Genomic DNA, 20,973 nt, shown 5'->3' with positions numbered 1-20,973 from the left:
ATGTACTATATTAATGCTTAATTTTTTTATTAAAAAAATTAGTAAGCTGCTTTGGATATGGAGTGGGGCAGGGAGGTCAGTGCAATGCAAGCGAACTAGTAGAGCCATTCCAGTGCTCCTGCCCACGTGTTTGCACTGCAACTACCTCCTCACTACCTTGCCCCAAAGCAACAGTGGTCCACCTCCATTGTGCCTCCACAACAACTGGATAACTCCTTCTACTGAAATGATATCCATCAACAAAATCACATAGGACATCCCTGACAATCAGAATGTAGTGGCTGAGGACAAATGGGACCATCTACTACAAGTGTGGTAGTTAATTTATATGACACATTGGCAGGAAAGTTGTGGGTATCACAGTATGGTGAGGTGTTTCCCCACTCTGTGTGGGAGAATCAATGAAGTCCAGTCTGGGCATTCAATCTTCAAGTTATTAGAAATACATAAGGGAGATGAGCACATTAGTTCCACTCCCTCAGTCCTTGTCCCTGCCATCACCCTTGAGATAGAGGGCTGAACATCTGCAGCAGAGGCACCAACTTCTGAGGAAGAATGGGGGGACTGACATCACATGCATGACATCATGTGCATGGTGTCCCGACATTGTGCACATGATGTCAGGATGTTGGAGAGCCAACGGGAGGAGCCAAACACATCAATAGCATGGTTTCAGTGGCCGCCAGCTCCTCTTGCTGCTGCCACCACCAGTGAGGAACTGCTTCCCCACTCCTTCCTCTCTGTGGCAGGAGGAGGAGGAGAAGGAGCTGGCCACTGAAGCCGCACTGGCCCAGCTCCATTCTTGGCCTCCTCTGCCCCCTTTGATCATTGGGGGGACTGGCTCCCTCCCAAAAATATTGGGGGCCCCCAAAAAGGACCCAGCCTCTAGGACAGCGGTTCTCAACCTGTGGGTCCCCAGATGTTGTTGGACTACAACTCCCATCATCCCTGACCACTGGTCATGCTGGCTAGGAATGATGGGAGTTGTAGTCCAACAACATCTGGGGACCCACAGGTTGAGAAACACTGCTCTAGGAGATAGTGTCCTTGACCTGTAGCAAGGGGCCATCTCTTCCCCTGGATGTTCTCAGCACAATGTAGAACCTTGATCTTTCCAGGGTTCCAAACAAAAGGTGATGAAATTGGTGGTGGAAGTAAACTCACCTCTACTCTCCCTTTCATCTCTTGAGCCTTGAACATCTGAAGAGGACTCTAGAAGGAGGAGTTTCTAGCTTTGTCACCTAGGTTTGAATACTTTAGCAACAGGGAGTTTAATGTAAAGTTCATTGAGATGGAGGGCCATTGAAGTATGAAAATGTTTACATGTCAAATGGACTGCTACAAATAAGCCTTTAATTTAAAATTAAAGTAGTAGCTGTTAAAAGTTAATTACAGATGATTAAGAAAAGCACATTAGTTAGCAGAGGAACTATGCTGAATCCTGCTCTCCTTACTGTTATCTCAGAATTACACAGGGAATAAAGTGAACATTTCTTGATTAAAAATTGATGGGTTTAATGATAATGCTCGAAAAGAAACCGCCAATCGCTAATTCGAATTATATGCATCATGAGAACTAGTTATCAAAATCCACAAAGTTCTGTTCTCATAAACATTCTGCTTGAAATCAGCCTAACTCAGGCGAATGGAACAAACTCCGCTTTAGGGTGGAAACAGTTGACCAGAAAACATCATGGTACCTGCATTACAAAGGAACATAGGAAGCTGCCTTCTACTTGATCAATCTGGTGCAGTCCTGTCCACATTGATTGACAGGGTCTCTCCAGGATTTTAGACTGAATCTCCCCACACCCATCTCTACCTACAAATGCTAGAAATTGAAAGTGGAACCTTTGGCAGTTCCCCCAAAATACAACTTTAAGTGAAAGCTATCACAACATGAAGATATGGGTACCTTTGGCTTTCAGCCACATGATAAACTCACTCCAGCAATACAACCCATGCTACTTTTGCTGAATGGGAAAATGATGGAATAACCTTGCTGAGTGATAAGTAGTAACACAGCTGCTTCTCTGACTCCTTATACCCAGTGTGTGCCTCTGTATTCAGAGTTATTTGTTTTCTGCATATGGGAGTTCCACTTAACTTTGGTGGATGTGAACCATGGTAGCAAAGTGGAACTTTTATATCTACAGGAGAAAACACACTTGTGACTATCAGGTTTGGGGGACAAAAACCATCCATTCTTTGCAAGCTTCCCCAATGATCTGGTTGGCTGCTCCTGGAAACAGAATGCTTAAAGATAGGAACAGCAGGTCCAAGAGCCAAATATGGCCCTCCACACCTCTCAACCAGGCCCTCAGAATTCCCCCCAGGCCACGCTTCTCACTGACTCTGCTTTGCCACAGAAATGCTTTTGTCCAGATGGAATGTTTCCTTGAACTTTGATAATGCCTCTTGCTTGCCTGGAAGCCTGGAAGATAGAGAGGGGTGTCCAATACAGCCTACTGTACACAAGCAAAATTCTGTATTCATTGCTCCACCCACTTTACCTCTGGTTCCACCCATCAGTGACCTGTGACCCCCAGAAGACCACTCAGCCCAAAGTGTGGAACATAGAAGGGATGGAAAGGTGGATGACCCCATGTTCCCCTCCTGTGATTCCAAGTCACACATGATTAGAGGGCCAGAGACTGCCCCACTACGAGGAAGACCCTTTTCCAAGAAAACTTGAGCCTAACACTTTCCAAATGGAGTACAATTGACAGTTTTAAGCAAGCATATGTTCATTGCAATTTAATTTCATATTTTTGTTTTATGTGTGGTTTAAAAAAATTATCTGCCCCCAAACCCTGAGAAGGTTTGTGATGGACATAGAATAACATGCACACATGAGTACATATATATGAGACATTTATTTTGTTCCAATAAGGCAAGATTCACACTTGGAGAATAACAACACATTGTTTTCCATTTAGGCTTCTCTTTTCTGCCTCTCTTTTAATGAGGCTGTTGCCTCCCACTATTTTATGTATTTGTCCTTGTTAATGTTCAGCTGTTACTTCTGCAGTCTTCCCTTTAAAGCTTTCTTTTGGGCTATTGGTGTTGCCCTGAGATCTGCAAATATGCCTTTAGCTATTCAGATCCTTTGGGAAATACTTTGGCCCTCCCCTTGAATGGGAAGACTCCACGTGATGCAATTTGTGCCTCCTTTTCCCGCCAAGTTTATCGTAGGGCCCTCTCTCCTGCCCTACTACAGCAAACCTGCCTCTGGGTCTTCCTGCACTCCTGCATCTCTCTGAACAATCATACCAGCCTTTAGTGAAACTTTCTTGAGAGATTCTGCGTTCTGGAGGAAAATATGATCTCTCTCTGGAGCTCGGCAGGAAGGTTTGACTGTATACTCTGGCTGGCACACCCTTGCAATACAATGGGTCATCGTACCTGTATCTCTCGCAGTCTTGTCTATAGTAAAGGTATCTCCAGCCTGGCTCACTGGGGACCCTGTTTCTCAAATAATCATAGTCTTTGCTCCTTTGTTTTCTAAAGTGAGTTGAACTCTGAGACTTGGACTTGCTTATGTCTCTAGCCACAAAGCCCTCGCTTCTTAGTGGCAGGCTGCTCCTTAATAGTAAGCTCATATCTCTTGATTTGGACTTTCTGGGCTCTCTTCTAAGCCTCTTGTCCCTGGAATAGTTTGAATGGTGCCTTCCTTCATGTGGATGCCTTGCTCTTCCTCTTCCTCCATGTTTTTCCTTGGGGGAAGAATAGCCTTCTTCAAAATTGTATTCCACATCCCTCAAAGTGCACTTTTTAAAGATACCCTTTCGGCCTGGAGACAATGTTGCATGCCTCTCTGAAGATGAGCTTTTTGAGTGACCCAAGGGGAAATCCAGATCTTTCCATTTGGTTCCTTCTTCCTTTGCAGAGTTGTGCACAGCCACCAGGCTAACAACATCATCATCATTAAAGCTAAATGCATTGTAATCTCCAGATCCTAAGACATTTGGAGAATTCTTAGAGACTTCAGTGTGCTTTGAGTTTGGGGTGTGGACAGGACGCAGTTCCCCTATACCCTCATCTTCCTCTTTGCATTGATGAGACTGGGGGTGAGATAATGATCCAACTGGTTGTGTTTTTTTACCGATCTTGATCTTCATAAAGCTGTCTGGTGTCCGTCTCCCTTTTTCGGTATCACTGTTGGACAAGTCCTCCAAATCATTTCCTTCATCATTCGTGTGGGATATTCCGTCTGTTTCAGCAAACGCATCAGTTAGATCTTTCTGTGAAGTAGAGTGCAAGCATCCTATGTCCCTGTCCTCTAGGTCACCATCAGTTTTGGGTGCCTCTTCATTATCATGCTCAACATCTGAAGATGCGGAAGAGACGGAAGAGTTAGAATCTTCCTGCGTGAAAGCAGGACAGGCATATGAGGCATTCCAGTCGTACTTCTTCAAGTTGAAGGGGGACTGCACAAAACTGATGAACTCATGCAGGAAGTGGGCTGTGAATTGACGCAAGTGAGGCCGTAGCAGGCCCTCAAAGTCCTTGCTCTGCAGATCATGCTGAGTCATGTTGTTGAGGATAAAGTTCAGTAAGGTATGAATCAGTGGCCTCTGATTGCCACACAAGACTTTTAATTCTCGTTTCAGCCATGGAATCAATCTGTCAAAGCACCTTGGGTTTCTTCTGAATAATTCTGCTGAAGGAGTTCGGTTGAACTCTGGATTTTTAGTGGTTTGGACCTGGATGCCAGCACGGTAAAGAGCTTTCCTGAAATGAATTACAGCTTGGGTTTTAAATTTCCCAAGGCTGATGACTTCTATATTAGCGTCTTTCTTTGTGACTGTGAACTGTTTCATGAGCTGGTAAAGATCCTTCTCTCTCTGAGACTGTGTTCCTTCAACTTCCTCATCCAATATGCCATTGTCAGGGGGCGATGCAGGTCTTTGGGTGGAAGCTGATGTGTGACCTTCCCCACAACCAGAAAGGGAGGCGCCCTTCAAAGGCAGAACATATTCACACAATGCACCTCTGGTATTTACAGTGTGGAAGAAAGAATAGAAATGCTCCTTGCACAGTGGGCATATCGCTTTCTTCCTTGACCACTTCTGGATACAGTCAAAGCAGAACCTGTGATTGCAAGGGTTCAAGTAAGTTGGGTCTCGGATTCTTTCCAAGCACATGGCACATTTTGAGTTTTTAGCTGTATCTGTTGGCATTCTCCTACCTAAAGAACCCCCACTCGAGGGTCTAAGGCCAGTTCTTGGCTTACTTTCCTTATTCGGGGGTCTCATGATCTGAAAGAAAGCACACAGAAGACTTAACTTAGGCAGCAGAACACATACTCCCCCTACCGTAGAAATCTGATTGTTCCCCAATGCTGTTGGAACCTAGACTAAGGAATAAATTGGGCTGGATCAAAAATAAATGAGGGGGGAAATAGAGGGCATTGGGTTGGAGAAAGCTGTTTTGCACCAAGGAAGTCAAAAAATGCACTTCTTCCCTATATCCCCCACCTCCTATTGCCTCCAATTCACTTCTGTTCACCTCTTCCAAGTTACTATTTCTAAGAAGGTACTTGGCTTCAGCTGATTGTTCTCTTTCCATGGAGACAATGTTCAATTCGAGTAAACAGAACACACTGAACGTTCTAGCTGTGAGCTCACTATGCAGGCAGACAAAGGATCCCCTTTTCAATCATTGCATAAGATTGTCCTTATGAACCCATTGAAGGCAGTGGGCTTTAAACATCTGAACTATAAACAGAATTGCAGCCGTACCTATTAGGACCTCTGTTTAACTTATTGCTAGCATGTTTGGGCCACAGCCAACCTGACACTCCTGCCATTGTGTTTGCACTGCACTAACCTTCATACAGCTTGCCAGTAAGCACCAGTAACTCAGGAGGTCAGGTGAACACAGCCACTCCACTATGCCATCCACTACTGGAAGTCTTCATGCTTGAAGTGCCTGTTTTGTATTTCAGTTCTTGCCTGTGCTATGTTGCTTCAGACCCCAGGAGAGGTGATGCTGGTGCAGGAAAAGGTCATGACAATTATGGGCTCCTTCCATCTGATCTTGGCCTTCCAGCACTATCAAATAACTTGGGAAAGGAGCCATTCTTCAGCAACTCTCATCTGGCTTGTTTTAGAAGGTTGTCTTGGAAGAAGGTGCCGATTTGTTACTCCTAGGGCCGAAAACTCCAAAGCTTGTCAGTTGATTTAATTAAACATGACACCCTGTTTGCATTTGGTGAAAGTGGTTACTGCTTAGTATACTGGCTCTCAGAGACAAGATCATTTTCCCCCAAATGTGCCTTCGACAAACTATTCCTGCTTCAGCTATGATGGATATTCATGATCCACCTGATTTCCCTCATAATAAGTAGGTTTAAGAAATACAATCATCTGACTAAATTTCAAAGCTGCCATGGTTATTTGGAGACAGACCTTGTAACTTAAACTAACAACGATGCTTATGGCATGCAGATCTTATGTCACCCTAAAATGATACTTCTGGATTTGGGTTACAGTGTAGGTCCAAGTGTCTCAGCTGCAAAAATTGCTTAAGGCACAGGTTTCAGGAATAATTTGAAAAGTCATTGGCTTCTCTCAGCACTCTAAAGTTAAGCATAAGTCCTCCTTTTGGACCATCTGGGGGTGGGGTAAATGAAACTTTTCAAGGGGGAAGCTAAGGGGAGGGAGGAAGACATTTATCTGATATTTTTGAATTTAAGGTAAGTTGCTGCTTACCTTACTAAATCTTATGAGATAGCAGCACCCCACAGAATTAAATCCTATGCTCACTAGCTGGTAAGTGGATAATTCAAACTTTTGGATTAGCCCCTTCCTTGCAGCAGGGAGGAGTACATTTCCATGCACTATTCAAAATGTTGGTGCTGACGTTTAAAGCCCTAAACAGCCTTGGCCCAGTATACCTGAAAGAGCATCTCCACCCCCACCATTCAGCCTGAACACTGAGGTCCAGCTCCGAGGGCCTTCTGGCAGTTCCCTCACTGCAAGATGTGAGGTTACAGGGAACCAGGCAGAAGGCCTTCTTGCTGGTGGCACCCGCTCTGTGGAATGCCCTCCCATCAGATGTCAAGGAAATAAACAACTATCTGACTTTTAGAAGCCATCTGAAGGCAGCCCTGTTTAGGGAAGTTTCTAATGTTTGATGTTTTATTCTGTTTTTAATCTGTTGGGAGCTGCCCAGAGTGGCTGGGGAGCCCCAGGCGGATGGGTGGGGTATAAACAAACAAACACACAAATAAACAAACAATTCTGCATGGGGAATCTGTGACTGTTCAGATGTTGCCTGGGTTCAGCTTCCATCAGCCCCAGCCAGCAGGGTCAATGGTCAGGGAAGCATTTTCAGGGAGATGAAAGGCCTCTGAAGGGGACCTTAAGATTCAGCAGGCAATCTATTTTGATGAAAAGGTCTTTAGGGCTGGACCCTGTTTTTATTTTACTTCTGCAAAATATTGTGCAGCATACCAATTGTATTATGCATTATTATGTGTACATATTGTATTATGTGTACATTTGTACATGTATAGAACAGTGCTGGAGAGCCAGCATGTTCAGTTGCCTTTTATACTCTGTGTTGCATGCAGAAGGTTCCAGGTTCAATTTCCAGCATCTCCAGGTCAGCTGGGAAAACGTGGCATACAACCAGTTTCGTATTTCCTTCCTAACCAAAGAAAATATATCTGCAATGACTATATCTAGCCATGGTTGTATGTAACCTCTAGGTCTAGAAGCAGCATGCTACACTATGAAATATCAGCTGGTGAGAGCAGCAACATAATGGGTTCATTGTCTTCTTCTGCTTTTGGGCTTCCTTTGGGCATCTGGCTGACTGCTGTGAGATATATAGGATGCTGGAGTATACAGATTGAGGGTCTGACCCTCCAGAACTCCACAGTGGGGACATTGGTTCCCGGGTGGGAGTTGATCATGGTGTGGATTTGCCAAGCATGTCTTCCTCTTAGCAGGTTTCTCCCTTGCGTTCTGAGTTCAAGTGTCTTCAAAGTCCATGACACCTTTGGTAAAGACTGTTCTCCAACTGGAGCACTCACAGGCCAGTGTTTCCCAGTTGTTGGTGTTTATACTACATTTTTGTAGATTTGCCTTGAGACAGTCTTTAAACCTCTTTTGTTGACCACCAGCTTTAAGCTTTCCATTTTTAAGTTCGGAATAGAGTAGTTGCTTTGGAAGACGATAATTAGGCATCCACACAACATGACCAGTCCAACAAAGTGGATGTTGAAGAATCATTGCTTCAACACTTTGCTTCTTCCAGTACACTGATATTAGTTCGCCTGTCTTCCCAAGTGATGTGTAAGATTTTTCAGAGACACCATTGATGCAATCTTTTGAGAAGTTGGAGATGGCATTTGTAAATGTTTCACAAGCATAATACATTAAGGTTGGTAGTATAATAGCTTTGTAAACAAGCATTTTGCTTTTCCTGCGAATGTCCTGGTCCTCAAACACTCTGCACTTCAATCCGGAGAAAGCCACACTCGCAGAGCTCAGGCGATGCTGGATTTTGGCATCAGTGTTGACCCTTGTGGAAAGATAACTGCCTAGGTAGGAGAAGTGATCAACATTTTCCAACGTTACACCATTGAGTTGGATTTCTGGCGCTGCAGAGGGGTTATTTTGCACTTGTTGGTGCAGCACTTTGGATGTTGGTTTTTTGGATGTTGAGCGACAGGCCAAGCTTTTCGTAAGCTTCTGCGAAGATATTTAGGATGGTTTGGAGGTCATCCTCTGAGCGTGGACACACTACGTTGTCATCAGCATACTGAAGCTTTATGACGGAAGTTACGATAAACTTACTCTTTGCTTTCAGCCTGCTCAGATTGAAGAGTTTTCCATCTGTTCCATATATGATTTCTACCCCAGTGGGGAGTTTCCCTTCGACAAAGTGTAGGATCATGGCAATGAAAATAATGAATAGAGTTGGAGCAATAACACAACCGTGTTTGGGGAACATTTAGGCCAACCTTTAAAAGAGCCACAAATGCAAAAGGAGCCTAAGCCAGCATTAAAACACTGGCCCATGCCAGGTTTTACTAAATTAAGGTGCTAGACTATAACTCCCATCATTCTTGGCCATTGGCCATGCTGGCTGGGGCTGATGGGAACGGCATCTGAAGGACATCATGTTGTCTACACTCTACAAGGTTGTGCAGGGTAGATTGTTCCTGTTCGGTGTAGTTTCAGATGAACCCATACAAAACAGAGGGAGAGTAATAGTCTTGATTCCCTCACTACGAGAAGCGAAGTTACAGGGAACCAGGCAGAGGGCCTTCTTAGTAATGGCAACCTGTGGAACGCCCTCCCATCAGATGTCAAAGAAATAAACAACTATATGACATTTAGAAGACATCTGAAAGCAGCCCTGTTTAGGGAAGTTTTTAATGACTGGTGTTTTAATGTATTTTTAACCTTCCGTTGGAAGCTGCCCAGAGTGGCTGGGGAGGCCCAGCCACATGGGCGGGGTAGAAATAAATTATTATTATTATTATTATTATTATTATTATTATTATTATTATTATTATTATTATCATCATTATCATTATCATTTTATGAAAATATTTATACAGTAATGTAATAGAAATTGTTTATGCAGGGTTCATAATTCACCCCCAAATAGCTGTCTTCTGCTGTCCCTCAAAATAATTTGCTTGTGTGGTTTAAACATGATAGTAGCTCCACTCTCTAATAAAACAAATAACTAATTAATGAAGAGCCTGTCAAATTTCTATTCATCATTCTTTTTTGCTCCCTATACATTGTCTCCTGTAATTGTTTAGGTACCAGTAAGTATTTTGGTTATCAGTGTTTTGCTTCAGACTCAACACCAGATTTCTGTTATCATTCATTCAACTCATTTTTTTTCATATATACGAATTTATTGGTTTGAGCATAACATGTATAACCCCATTAAGAGAACAACTTAACAAGTTCCCTTGTGGGTTATTGGACTGATTTTCCTGATGTGTAAATCAAGGTCTTCTGATAAATGAAAAAAATCCACCCTTCCTCTTGGTATCAGAACCACTTGGTGTGTCTTCTGCAGAGGAGTGCAGTTCTGTAGAGCTACCCTTTTCTTCATCTTGCCATGCCATCTGACCAGTGTCATTAGTTTCTCTTGTTTTCAACTCTATGTGCTCAATAACCAAAATGTCTTCTGCTTTGGGTTGAAGCACCTCAATAACAATGATCTCCTCTCCTTTATGATGGATCAGTTTGGTGCTTACCATGTCCTTTTGTTGTGATGGTGTCTGATCCATGCTATCTGCCTCTTGCTCTTGAGATGGAAGCTGCAAAGCATCAAACACTCGATTACTGCTAGCAGTCTGGCCAACATTAGAGATAGCTGTACTTGCACTATGAGTGCTGCCACCAAAGCTATGACTGTTTAAGGCATTCTGCTTGTTTACTGGCTCTTCTTCTTCATCAATATCATCTATAGTTTGATGTGCACTCTCCATACAATTGGGGATGGCTTTGCATAGCAATGGCATACTCTCTTCTATCTCGTTGAGGACACGTTCGTGTAATGGGCAGTGCCTATTGTGTGACCCTAAATGTGCATCAGCTTGGAAAAATACGTGCATGTTGTCCTGACTTCTTACAAGTGCTCCATCTGAGGACCCAAAAGGAAGAAAAAACTCATCCAGAGTCTGGCTGGAACTGGAACTGGTTGCTCCTTGTATTTCGTCATCCCAAGTTCCTTCCTCATTACTTGTCACTGATTCTCTATCTTCCCCCTCATTCTCATCAGAGTCTTCCGTTTCCTCCTCCTCCTCCTCCTCCTCTTCTGAAGATGATGTAGTAAATGATGAATTGGACTGGAACCCATCATCATGGATAGGAAAGGGAATGTCATAAGTGGCTCTCCAGTCATAGGCCTTAATGTTGAAAGGGGAGCGAGCAAAATTGATGAATTCATGCAAGAAATGATTGGTGTAGTGGAGTAAATGAGGCTGCACAATGTCAGCAAAGGCTTGGCTGTCCAGATCAAAGATAGTTATGTTGTTCAATATGATATGCTGTATGTTGTTGATCAAGGATGCATGTGTACCACAGAGCACTCTCAGTTCACGCTTCAACCAGGGAACCAACCTGTTAAGACGGACAGGGTTCCTGTGGAAAAAATCAGCTGATATATCCCTATAAAAACCTCCACTCTGGACGTTCCTGACACGTGCTCCAGACCGATAAAGGCCCCTCCTGAACTTAATTGTAACCTGCTCTCGGATTTGCCCAAGGGAGATGCCTCCTGGGTGGGATGACCTCCTTATTCCAAGCTGTCTCATCAGCTCATCAAGTGTTCTCATCCTACCTTCGGAGTATCCTTCATACAAGATCCCATTGTCTGGCAGAGACTCAGCTCGGTGATCAATTGCTGACCTCTCCCCACACAGGCCATAGGATGCATTTTCAAAGGGAATAATGTACTCTTCAAAATCAGTGTCGGAATTTATGGTGTGAAAGAAAGAGTGGAAATGTTGTTTACAGAGTGGGCATTCTGCTTTCCTTTCTGACCACTCCAGGATGCAAACAAAACAGAATCTATGGAAGCAGGGATTTAAGAAGGCCACGTTCCTTATTCTTTCCAGGCAGATAGGACACCTTGAGTCAGAAGGTCCATCCGTTCCTTGGGCACTGTTCTCATTCCCTGAGCCATTCACAGATGAAAAGCTGTTGTCAGAAGTAGGCTCTTCACTGGATGATGCCATAATCTAATAAATAAGGAGAAAAAGATGAGCTCAGGCAATCAAAAAAAGAGAAAGTCATTGACAAAACTGTCCCTTAATCAAAAATTGACACAGGACCTAATTATGAAGAAATGTGCTATTTTGGTTTTATTTTTTTGTGATGGATTCAACAATAAAACTGATCTGAATTGAAATGGTGCTATCTCTTGCACTTTTACGATGCTTTTTCAAACTCAAATAAAATGCAACTCCGTCAGGCAATTTAGTCTCATATATTGACTTCTGATGTCATAGCACAAGTATCCATTTGCTCTGCTAAAGGTATATCTTAAGGTAGGGATAGGGGAAGCCCTTCATGTGATATTGGCCTACAACTCCCATCATCCCTGAGCATTGGCTATGCTGGTTGGGGTTGAGTTGGGAATTGGAGTCTGGCAACATTTAGAAGGCCACTCTGCCTTGCCCACCATAAGGAATGACTCAGTTATTATCCGCATTAATTTTGAAGTGGAAAAATGCTTTATATTTGTTTACTTTAAAATTATACCTACATGGTATGGGGACTAGTGGCAGGGCAACAAAAGTGGATTTTGCAAGTCCTTATAGCTGCCAAGAGATTTATGCTTCAAGCATGGGAAGACAAACATGCACCATTTATTATGCAATGGTCTGAGTGTCTTACCCAAGGGTAGGCAACCTAAGGCCCAGGGGCCGGATGTGGCCTTCTTAATCCAGCCCATGGACGGTCCAGGAATCAGAGTGTTTTTACATGAGTAGAAAGTGTCCTTTTATTTAAAATGCATCTCTGGGTTATTTGTGGAGCATAGGAATCCTTTCATTCCCCCCAAAAAAATATAGTCCAGCCCACCACATGGTCTGAGGGATGGTGGACCAGCCCACAGCTGGAGAAGGTTGCTGACCCCTGGTCTTACCACTCACCTTTACAGTGGGATAGGAGAGCTGAAAAGAGACCCTTTGGTTTCATATAGTACATGAGTAGAAGATTCTAAAAAGTCCAGAACGCAAATTTTCACTGCCCTCTAGCAGCTATGGTGGCTCATTTACCAGAAGTAATGTATTTAGTGTTAACTCTGGACATTTATACTCAATATTGACCAAACTAAGCCTCCTAGTTGCTAGAGGGCTGTGGAAATTTGTGTCCTGGGCTTTTTAGACTTGTCTACCCATGTACGATTTGAATATGGCACATTGGTTTCCAGATGCAAAATATATCGGCATTATTTCTAGCTCTTCTATCCTACTATTACTACATTTTAACATATTTCTTAAAAATTATTGATTTCATCTGGATATCTATCAGAACATTTGGATGGCATATATTGACATAGGTTTAAACTGAGATGGATACATTGGTGGCCATTGTCTTATTAATGTGAGCTGATGTGTGTTTTCCTCAGATTTCATTCCCCTCTTCCTTCTTGTTAAACTTGCTATAAAAACTAATTATTTGTTATTTATTTAATTGACTCACAGAACCTTTGCCTCTCTTCTCAAAGCATAACATAAGACCCCCCAATCATATGATCCATACCAGAGAATGGCCGCCACTGGAAAGTACTCAAAATGGAGACAGGTAATAATTACCAGCTGTGCAGTACAGTTTTTATCATGCCACTGAAACTGAATATAATTGGCCATTTGCAGTGGTCTTATTCCACCAGCCAATTCACAAAAAGCTCACCATGCACCAGTTGCAATGATATTACTGGAACCAATAGATTTCAATTTCACTTTCTTTACATTCACAGACCTGAACTTTCAAGGGGGTATCCAATATGCTCTGTCAACCAAAAGGAGGTGATGTGAATAGGCAGTTGTCATGCTTGGGAACTAGGGCTATATCTTGTTAAAAGGAACAGATCTGTAGCTTGGGAATACTCCTTGATTCAAAGCTGCTGCTGGAGGTCCAGGCAGTGGCGGAGGAACCCTCTCTGGCACCGAGGGTGGGACGCCGAGGGGCGGAACGAACCACCCGGCAGACATGCACGACGTCTGTACGGACTGCACACGCATGGCATCCTGTATGGACTGCACAGGTGCAGCATCCCGTATAGAGTGTGCATACATGGCAGCCTGTACAGTCACCGTGTGAGAGGCAGCCTGTATGGCTAGATGGCACGTGCAAGCAGCAGCCCGTACGGACAGCGTGCGAGTGGCAGCACATACGGACTGCATACTCGTGGCAGCCTGTACGGTCTCTGTTCAAGAGGCAGCTGTGAAGAGGCCATACGGATGCCCATATGGATGGTGTGCATGAGTGGCAGCCCGTACGGACGCCACGTGAGCAGCGCCCATACTGACTGTGTGTGCATCCTCGGCTGCTCTACAGCTGTGGGGAGGTAGTGGGCCATCTTGCCACCCGCCCATAGTGGTACCCGGGGTGGCCTGCCCCCTCCACATACACCCTCCGTATGCCTCTGGGTCCAGGAAGTCTTGGTGATGAGGAGGGCTTATGCCCAGTTAGGGCTGGCTCACCAGATATGACCATTGCTCAATGAGCATGGCCTGGTGTCTAATAACATCTCCTTTGAATGACAGCATTCCTTTTTAAGCGAGACTATGCTTGGATGTGTTGCAAATGTGGGAATGAACTGAAAGACAAAGGCTTGGCCAAGGCCACTTCAGATATTCAGGGCTGAAATTCTTCCAATTTCACCTCTTTAACCACTTTAGTATACCAGTTCTTAGGATCACCAGATTCACAAAGAAAGAGAGAGCTAAGCCCAACCAACGAGTCTGCAAAAGTCTTACCTAGAGATATGTGCTAAATTTTTGTTTCCTTCTTGCCTAGTATCTCTTTTTCACTCCACTCTGAGGTCGTCTCCGGCCTCCTTTTCTCCTCATGTCTCTGCCTTTCCCTTAAGGAGCCATGTCTCTTGAACAGCTTGGGATAAGCAACATTCTGGCAGGGAATTTTAATGATGTCATAATCATAGACTCAAAAAGGCCCAGCTCATAATGCTGCCTCTGCTGTTGGGCCTTACCTATGAAAAGATGACATCAAGCGGCTATTCTAGTTATAACAACAAAGAGCTTAAAGATGAATTGGAGGAAATATGCTTCATGGGATGAGATGCATATCTTCAGATACCATGGTACCTTGGGTTACAGACGCTTCAGGTTACACACACTTCAGGTTACAGACTCCGCTAACCCAGAAATAGTACCTTGGATTAAGAACTTTGCTTCAGGATGAGAACAGAAATCTCACAGCAGCGGTGCAGTGGCAGCGGGAGGCCCCATTAACTAAAGTGGTACCTCAGGTTAAGAACGGTTTCAGGTTAAGAATGAACCTCCAAAATGAATTAAGTTCTTAACCCGAGGTACCACTGTAGTATGTATCTCAACAACCCATATACTAGATACAGTGTTTTTTTTCACAGAAAAAAAAAAAAAACTGGGGGTGCAGACCTAATTAGTGTCCGTACTCAGAACATATCCTTCAGGTGTGTCAATAGTGTATCAAATAGTTTGCTCCAGAACTGGATCTAGCAACGTTACTGGTGTGTACAAAGAATATACAAGTACTATCTAAGAAATGGTTGGTGGTAATTGTGGTTTAAATGGTATCTTTGGTGTCATAAATCACCTTGAAATCTTTATGCTTTCAGAGAAAACTGGTAGATGAAAATAGGACACCTTTTTTCAGGCAGTCATTCCATGGAACAGCCTAATATGCCTTTCCTCTGTGTAGACTTGATATTTCTAACCTCTGAACCTTGTTAGAAAAATTTATTTCTACTTGATCAAATTAATAATGGAATCACAAGAGAGGCATTTGAGAGGCAATGTACCTGCCACAGTCCTAATGAAACTCATATCTGCCTGGTTGCTTAAATTTAGACATTTTTATGCCATTTCATTATTAAAAGAATAAGATTCCAAAGCCAGAGCTTAATTTCTCCCTTAGTACAATCAATTATGTTTATAATACCAAAAGAGTTAGTATTTGATAACTTTAGTCATTCAGATTAAAGAATTCTTTCAGCAATGACTCCATACAGGACACCAGGAAACCAGAGTTTATTTACTTGTTTTATTAATGGAGGAAAGACCAACACTCAATTTTAAGAAGTTGTGAAGTTCCACATGTCTTAAGGAAAATTCAGCTTGCAGAATTCATACAAAGAAACATACAAAGCCAAGCTTGTCTTCATTGTTCCACCCACTTTAGGTTTCCCCAACTTCTAAAGAAAAAATATTGGTTCCTGAATGGGACTCCCGAGCCTGTAGCTCTCAGACGAGTTTCATAACCCCAAAGCCATTCTTGAAGCCAGGGAGAACATACTATATGTACTGTAACAGCAGAGAAGGGATCTGGAAGAGAGCTCCCTGTCTGTTGGAAGAGTCAACATAGAAGAAGAACATCTGGATTCAAACATTATATTAAGCACATTACGTGTGATGAACTGCATTGGTGTATAGCTCAACTATTTGTGTACACATGTACAGAGATTGCACACTTGTTAAAGGTAACATGTGAGCCCTCCTAGAAACTAGGATGAAACCAGCCAACACATGCAGCATGGAAATATTTTGTCCATCTCTACTTGTCAGCATAGGCTGAGGTGGGGGAGGGGAAACCCACAAGAATCTCAATTTAAAAGCTTAGCAATAAATGATTTGGCACCTCACATCATGCAAAAACCTGACACAGAAACCTGAAGTTGACTTTCACAACATGGGATGTGAGCAGAAGCACTGAAATGAAAAGCAATATGCTGGCGCCAGTGGAGCCTGGCAGTTTTTATTATCGCTGACTTTCAAACTGGTAGAGAATTTTGCCTACATGATGAAATGACAATTCAAAGCAAACTTTGGAATAGGGTATATTCAGACTCTGAGGTGAAACAAATCATGGGAATTTGAGCAAAGGCTATTTCCTGCCGCATGCAGAGTGAACATTTGAAACCATTAAAGGTTCACAAGCTGCCATTGATGGAGGAACCATCAAAATACACGGCAAGTGAAAGAGTAATCTCAGCTGCCCTACTTTCCCCCAAGGTGACCGAAAGGCCACCAATCAATATTTGATTGTATTTGACAATAAAGATGCAATATTTGAAAGTATGTGATGTAGAATATATAGCACTTGACATATTGTTGTTGTTGTTGGCAATGGGACAACAGCAATTGATCCTGTTGTGTGGAGACAATGGGAGGCATGTTGTATTGCACGTGGGGCAGATGAAGGTGTCCGATTTTGCTGCTACAGGTCCTCCTAGCAGTCATTCCTCCTCTGGTCACTGCTGTGGATACACAACCTGTCTGTCTCAAAGCACTGTGATCATCTGGCAAGGGATTCCATACACAAGGTTAATGTTGTCAGCCTTCATGCCATGTTTGTAGACAGAGTTGGTCTGCCAACAGGCCTAGTGCCTGAAGCCAGCTTCCTGTAGAGCATATCCTTGGAGATCCTGCCATCTTCTGTTTTGTGTACATGACCAAGCCAGCATAGACATCACTCAGACAGAAGCCTCAATGTTTTCCACATGTGTCGCGTCAGAAAGATTTCTGGGCACCACATGACAGGACAGAGTCCAAACAAAGATGTGCTCTCCGAAGCCCACATTCGCAGCGAGTTATATTGCAAATAATGAGCAGCTCTTGATAGCAACATGGTTAGCAATATGATGCCCGCCGTGTGGCAAATAACACTTGGAAGTAGCAGACATGCAGCAGTCAACAGATGCCATTACAAGACAGTAGATGTGCCGTGGAAATAAAGATGGCTGACCTGCAATAGAATTTAGTAAACTGCATATTTTCATTCATTTGTTCAAACAGAACAGGAACATTTCAAGTTTGAACATAGACAAGGAAATCTTATGCTGGCTTGTCTGGAAATAAGCCCCAATTAGTTTGATGGAATTTTATATGAGAGAGCATTGTATTTCAGCCAAGTTTCAAGTCTGGAAGATGAGAAGCTCTTTGGGAAAGATTGCAAGTTATTACACAGTATTCCAGCAATCTTGAAATACGTCTATAAATGACAGCATTGGTGGACACAGGTGACCATCTCAGGCACAACTGAATCAGTCCTGAGGCTCAACTCCACATTCTAACAGTGGACCAGTGGCTGCTTGAATATGCCACTACATAGAAGTTATGGCAAAAAGTACGTTGAGGTTTCTTTAAAACAAAGTGGTATATAAATTTTATTAAATGAAATAGATAAGATAAGTGGGGGGCAGCCAACATGGTGCCATCCGGATGTTTTTGAATTCCAGCTCCCATCAGCCGCAACCAGCATCACATAATAATAATAATAATAATAATAATAATAATAATAATAATAATAATAATTTTATTATCTCTACCTTGCCATCTGGATGGGTTTCCCCAGTCACTCTGGGCACTTTACAGCATATATAAAACATAGTAAAACATTAAACATTTAAAACTTCCTGATACAATGAAGCTGCCTTTAGATGCCTTCTAAAAGTTATGTAGTTCTTTATCTCCCTGACATCTGATAAGAGGGCGTTCCACAGGGAGGGCACCACTACCAAGAAGGCCCTCTGTGTGATTCCCTGTAACTTTGCTTCTCACAGTGAGGGAACCACCAGAAGGCCCTCAGAGCTGGACCTCAGTGTTTGGGCTGAACGATGGGAACTTACAGCATATGGAGAATACCATGCTGCCTAACTGAGCAATAAGCTATTCATGTGAGTGGTCCTGATTATTATCAGGAAGGGAAATAGCTATGGGGTGTTGAAAACTGTCGGCATGGTTCAGAGATCCAGTTTACATAGCTATTTTGCAATGTAGAATAGCCACTACACATAGTATTTCTAAACCAATTACGCATCTGAATCGCTCAGGGCCAAAACACATTACATACTTGCCATAGGAATGCTGAGCCTTCTGACCCTCATTCTGGTCGTAAGTCAAAACCACATACTTTGCCATCACATCATAATTGTGATTATCCACATCAGGGCTTTTTGTCAGTCGGATCTCAGTTGCTGCACCTCTCAGGTGGGTTCCATTGCCATTATAAGAGAACAAGGGAGGCATTCATGGTGAGTTCCAGCACCTCTTTTTCTAGAAAAATAGCACTGCTCCACACCCATTTTTCCAGTGGTCACTGGAGGGTGTGTGGAGACCCACTGCATGTTAAATGTTTCCAGAACTGGGCAGGAGAGGAATTGGTTGTCTTGAGAACAACAGCACCTGTGTGACAGCTTTAACATGTGTTCCATCCCTGAGCAATTCTTATCAGCAGCAAATTCCATAGCAGCAATGTGAATCTGTTGCAAGAAAAAGAACAGAGTCTTGTGTCACCTTTGATTGATTGATTGATTGATTGATTATGGCATAAGCTTTAACGGAGCTAGGATCTACTTTGTCAAATGCATGAAGTGTTATCTGCAGTTGGCAGATATAATAGAAAGACAGATATCTACCTACCTACCTACCTGTCTATCCCATTTATGATTTTCTCTCTGCTGAGAATAACACTTCATGCATCTAAGATGGGGTCTAGCCGCTAAGGCTTATGCCTTGATAAATCAGACAAAGGAAGTCTGTAAGGTTCCACAAGTCTCTCTGTTTTTATACCAGTATGCTGTTTTTTCACTCCTTTCCAATGCTGGGAAATGTTTAAAGCCCTGCTGGGTAATTAGAATCATAGAATCATAGAGTTGGAAGAGACCACAAGGGCCATCGAGTCCAACCCCCTGCCAAGCAGGAAACACCATCAGAGCACTCCTGACATATGGTTGTCAAGCCTCTGCTTAAAGACCTCCAAAGAAGGAGACTCCACCACACTCCTTGGCAGCAAATTCCACTGTCAAACAGCTCTTACTGTCAGGAAGTTCTTCCTAATGTTTAATGCTCCAACAAGTTCCTTCTCAATAGCATAAAATGCTACTGCTTTTATACAAAAGGCTTGGTAATTCAATAAACAGGTACAGAAAAATAACCTACACCTTGTTTTTTAAAAATCCTCTTGTACATCAACACAGTTCCTCTATGGGGGCGGAGATCCACCCTTGAATAGGGATGGGGGGGAATTGATTCAGTTCGCATCTAAAGGCAAATCTCTTTAATTTTCATTTTGCAAAACAATATGCACCCGCAAACATAGACATCCTCGGAATCTTGCAATGCAGTTCTACAGCCAAGTAATATGTAGAAACATTTATACACAAGGGTAAAGTAAGCCTTAAAATGTGTATAATGGTGAAAATAACATACAAAATTGAGTTATATATGGGGACAGTTCTTGTAAGAACTGAGACCTTCGGGTATAGGGTGCTATACAAATTTAATGAATAATAATAATAATATTTTTGCAAAGCAATTTATGCTAAAAAAATGATAAATTTTCACGAGGACTTCTATTTTTTGAAAACAAGAAAATCACAAACTGCTGTGGAAATGAGGATACATGAACTTACGAGTGGGAAACTGAGTGAGACCTAATTTGACAGATTTTCCCATCCCTGCTCTTGACAATCTTCAATTACTGTTTTGGGAACTTCTAAGTCTAATTATTTTTGTTTGTGACTGCTGCTCTGGAGCTTGATTTGACTGGAGTAGCCCTGATGGTAAAGAGAATGCCTTTGTGTTCTTCCCAATTAAGCCTTTTGCTTGAAATTGTTTTGTGGCTTGGGAGGAGGGGTTGGGGAGTCATGTCAGCGCTGCTACAACAATAAATGAAGAGAGCCAGCACTTTAGAGTCTGAATGATAAACATGAACATTTCCAAGGCTGAGAATTTCAAGTCGGTTGTTAAATTAGCTGGCAGCAAACAGCACAGACAAATATTTTGCTCTCAAGAACGACAGCAGTCTGTTGTTGTTTTTAACAAGGCTTCAGCTAGAGCATTTTGCCCAGCGAAATAAAAGCTTGTCATTAAGCGTCGTTTGAACTGGTGTCATAAATGAAATCTAACAGAGGCGACATTACTTGCTACTTGAGCTAGTGCAGATAATCGAAGCGGGAGCGAGAAAGCAGCCCTAGCAAACATTATGCTACTGCCTCAGGATGGTGTTCATTCAGTAAGTCACAAAACTTAATGGTGCAGCAATATACATTGGGTAGCCAGAGCTATTTTCTGCTTAGCCACGGGGTAAGATACCAGAATATTTGGCAAAATGTCCATTGCTGAGTGTGCAGAATGACAACAAGGTGCTTTGTTTTGTTTTCCTTCCTTGTTTCCTGGGGTTTTGCACTAACCTTAGAAAATGTGGTCTCAGGCAGCTGAAAACAGATCCACTGAATTCAGTCTTTAAAAGCCGTTCA

The 20,973-nt window shown here is 42.8% G+C and overlaps 2 protein-coding genes and 2 long non-coding RNA genes across 4 annotated transcripts in view; 1 reads left to right on the top strand and 3 right to left on the bottom strand.

Moving 5' to 3' along the window:
• The window catches only part of LOC310667947, a 343,815-nt gene that overhangs the window by 254,619 nt on the left and 68,223 nt on the right, over window positions 1-20,973 (bottom strand). The window lies entirely within an intron of this gene.
• Window positions 2,858-5,596, bottom strand: LOC310668215 (uncharacterized protein). Its single transcript, XM_083421233.1, has 2 exons — window positions 5,512-5,596; window positions 2,858-5,261 (listed from the first exon to the last, which is right to left on the bottom strand). The coding sequence occupies exons 1-2, from the start codon at window positions 5,569-5,571 to the stop codon at window positions 3,093-3,095; spliced, it is 2,229 nt and encodes a 742-aa protein (XP_083277359.1). The 5' UTR covers window positions 5,572-5,596; the 3' UTR covers window positions 2,858-3,092.
• Window positions 9,868-14,624, bottom strand: LOC310668213 (E3 ubiquitin-protein ligase Topors-like). Its single transcript, XM_083421232.1, has 2 exons — window positions 14,474-14,624; window positions 9,868-11,725 (listed from the first exon to the last, which is right to left on the bottom strand). Exon 2 carries the CDS (start codon window positions 11,720-11,722, stop codon window positions 9,983-9,985), a length of 1,740 nt encoding a protein of 579 aa, XP_083277358.1. The 5' UTR covers window positions 11,723-11,725; window positions 14,474-14,624; the 3' UTR covers window positions 9,868-9,982.
• On the top strand, window positions 14,700-16,792 carry LOC310668214. The gene is made up of 2 exons (XR_014506661.1): window positions 14,700-14,817; window positions 15,897-16,792. It is a non-coding gene; the product is annotated as an uncharacterized lncRNA (long non-coding RNA).

This window comes from Podarcis tiliguerta (assembly GCF_965153285.1).
Source record: "Podarcis tiliguerta genome assembly, chromosome: 17".
Lineage (NCBI taxonomy): Eukaryota > Metazoa > Chordata > Lepidosauria > Squamata > Lacertidae > Podarcis > Podarcis tiliguerta.
The sequence above is the reverse complement of the archived record's forward strand: the minus strand, read 5'-3'. Positions and strand labels throughout refer to the sequence as shown.

Bases quoted from the DNA above. Each gene is read 5' to 3' on its own strand.
- LOC310668215 (XM_083421233.1), bottom strand. From the start codon at position 5,571: ATGGAAAGAGAACAATCAGCTGAAGCCAAGTACCTTCTTAGAAATAGT. The intron at 5,262-5,511 runs GTGAACAGAAGT...GCTTTCTTTCAG, and splicing joins GAAATAGTAACTTGGAAGAG to ATCATGAGACCCCCGAATAA.
- LOC310668213 (XM_083421232.1), bottom strand. From the start codon at position 11,722: ATGGCATCATCCAGTGAAGAGCCTACTTCTGACAACAGCTTTTCATCT.